The sequence below is a fragment of the Copadichromis virginalis genome, unplaced genomic scaffold (genome assembly GCF_057382275.1).
Source record: "Copadichromis virginalis isolate Kocher_CV1m ecotype Utaka unplaced genomic scaffold, C_Virginalis_male_GT1.1 unmapped_scaffold_1, whole genome shotgun sequence".
In the NCBI taxonomy this organism is placed as follows: Eukaryota; Metazoa; Chordata; class Actinopteri; order Cichliformes; family Cichlidae; genus Copadichromis; species Copadichromis virginalis.
In genome coordinates this window covers 9,097,316-9,106,535 of record NW_028188589.1, presented here as the reverse complement: position 1 = coordinate 9,106,535, position 9,220 = coordinate 9,097,316, and the positions used below count along the sequence as shown (strand labels likewise).

Here is a 9,220-nt window from a genome sequence, read left to right as displayed (position 1 = left end):
TCTTATTATTATTTTATTTATGTATTACAGATTGATTTTTTTTCTTATTAATTCTTAATTTGTTTATTCATTTTTCATATTTTGTGTTAAAAAATAAAAATAAAGAGATTTGAGAGGATTGGAATTTTTTAACCATGCCTTTCTTGTGGAAAACCTAATGCGGCCCAGCCTCACCCAGACTCTGCCTGCAGCGGCCCCCAGCTAAATTGAGTTTGAGACCCCTGTCCTACACCATAAATCAGTAAGAGAGGGCACGACCTCTCTCATGGCCCCAAGTGGTGTGTGCATGCCAGAGCACTCTGGAAGGCACACAGAGTCTTTACAGACTACTAAGGATCAAACCTCTATCATCATGCAATCGATTATACAACTCTAAGCATATATGAGTAAATATTTCTAAGCATAAATGACAATCAACAATATAAACCTTACAGCTGGTTTTAATAACAGAATTTATTTGTTTCTCAAATGAGAAAGAGCTATCGAGAAACACTCCTAAATTTAGTTCTGAACTTTTCCAGTGGGCCAAGGTCAACATTATCTGCTAATGCTAAATAGGCTGCCGTTATTAACTAATGCTAATTTGATGTGAATTAGCATTATGCACTAATGCTAACACTTTTTAACAATGTGAGTAGCTAATGCTAACACTATTTCCCTTAACTTTATAACATTGTGAACGGCTAATGCTAACACTCTTTTCCCTAGCATTACAACATCTGAGCTGCTAATGCTAAGTAGTCCGCCATTAGCACCTACGTCTATCCATCCATCCATCCATTCGCTTCCGCTTATCCTTTTCAGGGTCGCGGGGGGCGCTGGAGCCTATCCCAGCTGTCATAGGGCGAAAGGCGGGGTACACCATGGACAGGTCGCCAGTCTGTCGCAGGGCTAACACACAGGGACAGACAACCATTCACACTCACATTCACTCGCACATTCACACCTAGTGGCAATTTGGATTATCCAATTAACCTATCCCCACAAGCTGCATGTCTTTGGACGGTGGGAGGAAGCCGGAGTACCCGGAGGGAACCCACGCAAACACGGGGAGAACATGCAAACTCCACACAGAAAGACCCCGGACTGATGGTGGAATTGAACTCAGGACCTTCTTGCTGTGCGGCAACAGTGCTAACCATCGTGCCACCGTGCTGCCCACCTACGTCTAATTTAAGGCAAATACGCATTAGAACCTAATGCTCATATCGTTTTCCTTTGCTTTATAGCAATGTGAGCAGCTACTGCTAAATAGCATTAGCTAATAACAGCAGTCTAATTTAATGCAAGTTAGCATCATTTGCATTATAACGATGTGAGGAGTTAATGCTAAGTATGCTGCCATTAGTGGCTAATTCTAATTAGGGGTGAATAATTATTACAAGCTAATGCTAATATCGTTTTCTCTTCCCTTTTAACAATGTGAGCAGCTAGTGCTAGGTAGGCTGAAGCTAGCAGCTAATGCTAAAGCTAAAGATAATTTGATGTGAATTAGCATTACATTAGTGAGGAGTTAATGCTAAGTAGACTGCCATTAGCAGGTAATGCTAATTTAAGGTTGATAGGAATTGGCATCTAATGCTAATACCATATTTTCTTGCTTTAACCCTTTAAAACTGGACAGAGTGGGCACACTCCGTTTTGCGCAACTATTTTTAAATCCCGGTAGCACTGTAATCACGTGAGCTAGCGCAATAATTTTTTTTGCATATGAAACCTGAGGAGTTGTACTTACATCTTATGCCATCAGCTTGTCCTAGGTTACAGTTTCCTTCCACATATGCTTAGGACTCATATTGCTCTGCTGGAAATAGTTTATTTTGATGCATATGCTGTTATTTTGCAAATTTGCAGTATAATATTTATTTTAGTTTTTCCTGCAGTATATAAAAATTGGTGTATTTCAAAAATAAAACTATGAAGGCACTCAAAATAAATTTCCTGAGGTGGGAAACTATTTTGTGCAACTTTTTTGTATTTACAGTTTTGAGGGATAAGCCTCTTAAATTTCTCTAACTAGAAATATATGTTAAAAAAACAAAAACGATTTTCAATTTTTTTGTAGTTTATTGCACTTTTTTGCAATTTATGTAATTACTATGCACTTAATACATACATATTATTAAAATTTAGGCTGTAATGGTTGTATTGATGTATAGCAACTTGAAATGCTCCCAAAAATGGCTCCACAGCATGTAAAAATATAATATAAGCTCTGGCGGACTTGGTTCTATGGTAGGTCTTAAAGGGTTAAATCAATATCAGTAGCTAATCCGATTGCTCAGTCTGACGTCAGGTGAAGTCATTTTTATGCATTTAAGAGCTGCGTTGAATTCAACATTACAAACTGAACATTAGAACTATCCTCTTCTCCAGGATTTTCCTGATTTAACATTTCAATATGACATTTCCAGCGCTTTGTTTTCTCTGCTCACAGACAAAACAGATACACGCATGTATATACAGCCCACGTCCAGCTCTGCATGCACTCCTGCTCCATTTCTATAGAAAATAAACAACGTAACACAATCATTCTCCATTGTTTTCAACTCAACCAGCTGCATTTAATGAAGGAGTTTGAATTTACTTTACAACAGCTGCTGTTGTTTCCTGTCTGCATTCATGTTCTTAACTGTACTCCACACATTCTGAACTGGTGTACCGTAATTGTCGGGCTATAAGCCGCTACTTTTTGCACAAGCTTTGAGCCCTGCGGCTTTTAGTCAGGTGCGGCTTTTCTATGGATTGTCCATGAGCGGATTTGTTTTGTTTGTTCCGCTGTTGTACGGCACTACGTTGCCTGGCGGAAGGATCGGGGTTCAAGAGTGGTATGTTGGTCACATGTCCATCCGTCAGGCAACGTAGTGCAGTACGAGGTAGCGCGAAAAACAAACTTCAAAGTAGCGCTACCCGTTCAGCTGGAGGCCTGGATGATGAGCGGCGATAAACTTGCAAAAAGCAAGTTATGCCCAACTCCACCATTGGATTCTGACAGCGTGGAAAAGTGTGAAAACATCCACGATCACCAACAGATTTCGAAGGGCTGAATGCTGCATGATGGAGAGGAGGACACCGCCACGGCCCTTCTGAGGGTGTTCGACTCTGACACTGACAACGAGGATTTCTTTGGTTTTGAAAGTGACAACGAAAGAAAGAAGCTGAGAGTGGATGACGAAGCCACCCTGAGCCTGTTTGTTTCCGACACTGGAGAAGAGGACTTTGGTGGTTTTAGTGCGCAGGAAGATGGTGGTGAATGACTGACTTTTCTTCTTGTTAAAGCTGTGTCACTGCACCTGAGCCTAAAAGGTAGTCCGAATCAATTGTTCTGGTGTGCTGTAGGTTATTGTTATGTACTACATTTGTTACTCATTTATGAAGCACAGTACATGTTTTGTACTTGTAATTACCGCTACTTGTACATATACCTAAAAAGTTATGCAAATATGTACCCATAACTTGTTTTTCAAAATATTAATAAAAGGGGTGTGTCTCCAAACAGCCATCTCTTTCCTAACAATTCCCTTTGTGCATATTCTCTTACATATGATAAGTCAACATTGAAACACCTGCGGCTTTTAGTCAGGTGCGGCTAATGTATGTACAAAACAGGATTTTCCCCTGATTTTAGCTTGTGTGGCTAATATTCAGGTGCGCTCTGTAGTCCGGGAAATACGGTAGTTCTTCCTAAAGTACTGCAGTATTCCTGCCAGTACATCCTTTTAGTTTTCCTAACTGTTTCCTCTGATGCTCGTTGCTATTCTTTCCTCAATGCAAATTCATGCTAAGCTCCTTCATATCCATCCCTGTTTCTAAACCTGTAATAATTGCTTTAATGTGTCTTTGGCCTAATTATGAGTCTGTCCATATGTTTGTAGTTCCCCACTTGCTTTGGTTTCTTAGCTCTGATTCTCTCAAATTTATCCTTGAAATCATTTACTGGCATCTCTCCCTCTCACTCCCACTATCCCCAGAACACCAGAGTATTCATCTCCTGGCCTCTTTGCATTTTCTCCAATCATCCCTGTTTCTAGAGTCTCACCCCATCTGCAGGCAGTCCAAGAGAAACTGCCTCTGCCATTTTCTTCTTCTTAATCTTTGATTTTTCTCTTCACTTTCTCCATTGGGTCTTCTTAGACGCACTTTCCAGAAAGCAGCAACATTTTTTGTGCCCCATTTTTCAAATTGTGCATCTTACTTCAGCTTAATGTGTTTCCTGTTTTGTTTTTACACAGGTCATGTAAAAGAAATCCTACCAGAGACTCGACAAAGCTGAACTGAAAGACAGCACAGGCAATAAATCAGAGCAGCACAGAACTTAAGCTCATGGTCCATAGAAGCTGGGCTCTACAGGTGTACCAGGACAAGCTTAGTGTAAGTCCCTCGAAAAAGTTTCACTTGTGCTGTTTCGGTGTAAATTACTGGTTTGTTTGAACAATTTCATCAGCTGAACCATAAATACTCCAAAACAATTTCTTTGTGACTCAGTGTGATTTTTCATTTTGTAATATTAGCATGTCAAACTCTACATTCTCTACACAGATGAGAAATGAAGTGTATTTAATAATAAAAGTTATCTCTCAGAGACAAAGTTAGTGTCTCATTCAGGTCTGTATCTGAGTAGCCTCAGACACATGCAGTGCTCATATTTTCTGTTTTGTGTGTCACTCAGACCTCTTCCTGACAGGGGCAGCAATTTCATTTAAAGTCCCATTCACTGATACAGGCTGCTGGAGCTCCAACCAGGAGGGTACACACATGATCCAGGGAAAAAAATTATATATGGTCTCTTAGATAAATATTAAGAGGTCCTGTGTTTTACTAAAAAATCAAAGTAGTAAAACACAGGACCTTTGGGTTAGATATAAGGTGATTTGACAAATCATGTCTGTTGTAAATGAGTAAGCCATTTATCGACCTGACTCAGGTTTTAAATCATCATCAGAAAAGACTGAATCCTGACCTGAGAATTGTACACTTTGGACTCTCCACTGCAGAAAATAGAAGCTTCAGTCCTGAATCCTGCAGGTTGTTGTTACCCAGATCCAGCTCTGTCAGACGGTTGGACTGGGAGCTCAGGACTGAGGACAGAGCTTCACAGCTTCTGTCTGACAGGTTACAGCCACTCAGTCTGAAGAAATGATGACAAGAAGACATGAAACACTTGTGTTAAAGTATATTCATGGTGCCATGAGGAGCTACTACATTTACAATATTTCAACACTTTTTCAGGACATGCTGGAATCCTTATTGCCTCATGTTACAAAAGACAAATGTGGCAGTTTACTGTGACTTGCATGGATTCATTAAAAAAACAAAACATAAACACTGTTAATTTTTTCCAAATGAAATTGATTAAATGATGTTAATTGATGAAAAAAAAAATCGATATTGCTTGATCTGACCTCAGCGTTTCCAGTTTGCAGTATTGACTCTTCATCCCAGCAGACAGAAGCTTCACTCCTGAATCCTGCAGGTTGTTGTTACCCAGGTCCAGCTCTGTCAGACGGGAGGACTGGGAGCTCAGGACTGAGGACAGAGCTTCACAGCTTCTGTCTGACAGGTTACAGCCACTCAGTCTGAAATCAAGGTGGAAGGGAGACAAGATCAACCAAACAAATCAGAGCTTTATTGCTTTTTTATTGTTTTTAAGCAGAAATCAGTGAGGTGCTGGTAGATTCTGTTCTTTTGGTTTATTACCCAACAACACACACATACACTAATATTTGTGACTTTTGTTAATAGTAGCGTTTACAATGCAAAGCAACAGCGATCACAGATTGAAGGGGCCTGAATAAAACTACAATGCAGTGATTTTTAAGATGACCTGTTCTTCCAATTTCCAACAACAGATTTCTCCAACCTTACAGTTAAAAATAATTCTTTATCTCATACTGAATCTTGGTGCACCTCCCCCCAGTTTATTAAAATGGAGTGGTACTGAAGTTGCTGTAAGTGATGTGTGATGCCACTGATTTCCTTCCTGATCCAATACAAAGTAAAATTCAGGCTGGTATCTGCGATACTGATGAAAACTATTCCTTCAGAATCAATACAAGACATCATAAGAAAATATGATGTTTTGTATAACATAAAAAGCCTGAATTTTAAAATATTCAGTTAATAATCAAAAACAGATGTGACTGAAAATAATAAAACTGAGAAACATTTTATGGCCATTCGATCCTTTTACAACCATTGCAAGAGCTTGGTTGGCATAGCCGGCAATACGTTGGATAGTAATAAGTCCGGTGGGTGATGGGCTCCACCAGGGCTGCCCTTTGTCACCGATTCTGTTCATAAATTTTATGTTTAAAGGCTGTATCAAAAGTTCATTCAAGTTACAATATTGTGGTCAAAAGTTCTCCTTTTTTCTTTTATACTATACAACTACGCTGTCTCATGGTTTTAGGACATGGATCTGTCATGGAAGAAATCTATGACCACTTTTAATCAACATTTTAAAAATAAACATGATCACAGATTTACTCACAGAGCTTTGTTGGAGGCTTTGACCACTGGCAGCAGCCTCAGAAGAGCCTCCTCTGAAGCAGAGTATTTCTTCAGGTCAAACACATCCAGATCTTCTTCTGATGACAGTAAGATGAAGACCAGAGCTGACCACTGAGCAGGAGACAGTTTACCTGTGGAGAGACTTCCTGATCTCAGGGACTGTTGGATCTCCTCCACTAGAGAACGATCATCCAGTTCATTCAGACAGTGGATCAGATTGATGCTTTTCTCTGCAGACAGATTCTCACTGAGCTTCTCCTTGATGTACTGGACTGTTTCCTGATTGGTCTGTGAGCTACTTCCTGTCTGTGTCAGCAGACCTCGTAGGAGAGTCTGATTGGTCTGCAGTGAAAGACCCAGGAGGAAGCGGAGGAACAAGTCCAGGTGTCCATTTGGACTCTGTAAGGCCTTGTTCACAGCACTCTGGTAGAAGTGTTTCTTTGCAGATTCTCCTGTTTCAGACTTCTTGGATGTTGTTTGTTGTTGTTCCAGCAGATTGAGTCCAGAGTTGATGAAGGTCAGATGGACATGAAGAGCAGCCAGAAACTCCTGAACACTCAGATGGATGAAGCAGAACACCTTGTCCTGGTACAGTCCGCTCTCCTCTTTAAAGATCTGTGTGAACACTCCTGAGTACACTGAGGCTGCTCTGATATCGATGCCACACTCTGTCAGGTCTGATTCATAGAAGATCAGGTTTCCTTTCTGCAGCTGATCAAAAGCCAGTTTTCCCAGAGACTCCATCATCTTCCTGCTCTCTGGACTCCAGTGTGGATCTGTCTCAGCTCCTCCATCATACTTGACCTTCTTCACTTTGGCCTGAACCACCAGGAAGTGGATGTACATCTCAGTCAGGGTCTTGGGCAGCTGTCCTCCCTCTCTGGTTTCCAGCACATCCTCCAGAACTGTAGCAGTGATCCAGCAGAAGACTGGGATGTGGCACATGATGTGGAGGCTTCGTGATGTCTTGATGTGGGAGATGATGCTGCTGGCCTGCTCCTCATCTCTGAATCTCTTCCTGAAGTACTCCTCCTTCTGTGGGTCAGTGAACCCTCTGACCTCTGTCACCATGCCAACACAGTCAGGAGGGATCTGATTGGCTGCTGCAGGTCGTGTGGTTATCCAGAGGCGAGCAGAGGGAAGCAGTTTCCCCCTGATGAGGTTTATCAGCAGCACATCCACTGAGGTGGACTTTCTAGGGTCAGTTAGGATTGTAGTTTTGTGGAAGTCCAGAGGAGGTCGACACTCATCCAGACCATCAAAGATGAACACAACCTGGAAGTCTTCAAAGCTGCAGATTCCTGCTTCTTTGGTTTCAGTAAAGAAGTGATGAACAAGTCCCACCAAGCTGAACTCTTCCTCTTTCAGCACATTCAGCTCTCTGAAAGTGAATGGAAATATGAACTGGATGTCCTGGTTGGCTTTGTCTTCAGCCCAGTCCAGGCTGTATTTCTGTGTTAAGACTGTTTTCCCAATGCCAGCCACTCCCTTTGTCAGCACTGTTCTGATTGGTTCATCTCTTCCAGGTGAGGCTTTAAAGATGTCTTCTTGTCTGATGGTTGTTTCTGGTCTGTCTGGTTTCCTGGATGCTGTTTCAATCTGTCTGACCTCATGTTCATCATTGACCTCTGCAGTCCCTCCCTCTGTGATGTAGAGCTCTGTGTAGATCTGATTCAGGAGGGTTGGGTTTCCTGCTTTAGCGATGCCCTCAAACACACACTGGAACTTCTTCTTCAGGGTGGATTTAAGGTTATGGTGACAAACTGCAGCTTGAAGTTCTGAATGAGAAGAAAAATAAACACTCAATTCCAAAAAGAACTAATCTTTAAAACATGTTGCTCCATCTTCCATCTCTGGAAAATGTTCATTTATCCAGCAGCTTAAATCTTTAGATAAATCCTCTTACTGCTCTGCAGATGGTCAGCCAGCTCCTCCTGCTTCATTCTCCTCAGGAAGTCCACTGTGATCTTCACAAATGCCTTTCTGCTGCTGCTCCTCTGACTCTCTAAGCATTCTGGGTAATCTGGACTCAGAACCTTCTGGATCTTCTTCAGCTCGTTCTTCACAAAAGTGATGATGTTGTCCTCCAGCAGCTGGAACAGAATATTTATGAATGAGCCAATCAGACTGAAATCATGGAGCCAAACATCAGATCCATGTTGGACACACTGACGATCCACTGGTCTACAAAGAGCAGCATGGAGATGACTGTGAACAGAACAGATGTAACAGTAGTTGTTGTACATGTACAGACCATAAATATGGAGTCCAGCTGTGTTTGATGCTGCTGGGCAGACTGACCACTGGGAACCTCTGAGCTCTGCTGGTCCACTCTGTGGAGGAACCATGAAGGATTAGATCAACACAGGATAAAGATCCAGGAGTTTCTGCTCAAATAACTTCATCTGAATCAAGTCTGTCAAGTTTTAAACTCTCAGATTGTGAACATATCAGTAATTTTCAGTCTGTTTTCATGGACGTCCTTTCAGTGGTGATGTCAGGGATGATTTTGAAGAAGCTCATCAAACTGAACCATCAGCAGATCACTGCTCCAAAACCAGAACATGATCCGAGTCTCCCTCCACCACCAGAACACCAGCTTTACTAACGTGGTAGATCAGTGTAGTACAGATCAATAACTGATGAGTCATTTGATCAAAATCACTGAGTGCTTCACGTCTGACCCTCTGATGCTTCTGTAGACATTTTG

At 41.5% G+C, this 9,220-nt stretch overlaps 1 protein-coding gene across 1 annotated transcript in view; it reads right to left on the bottom strand.

The window, feature by feature from the left end:
* LOC146679773 (protein NLRC3-like) overlaps window positions 1–8,265 on the bottom strand; it is a gene marked incomplete at its 5' end in the record, with an annotated part of 15,434 nt that extends 7,169 nt beyond the window's left edge. The window contains 3 exons of the mRNA XM_085450430.1: window positions 4,961–5,128; window positions 5,403–5,576; window positions 6,491–8,265. Of these exons, the coding sequence (XP_085306556.1) occupies window positions 4,961–5,128; window positions 5,403–5,576; window positions 6,491–8,265 (2,117 nt within the window). The remainder of the gene's footprint in view (window positions 1–4,960; window positions 5,129–5,402; window positions 5,577–6,490) is intronic.
* Window positions 8,266–9,220: the final 955 nt, after the last annotated feature.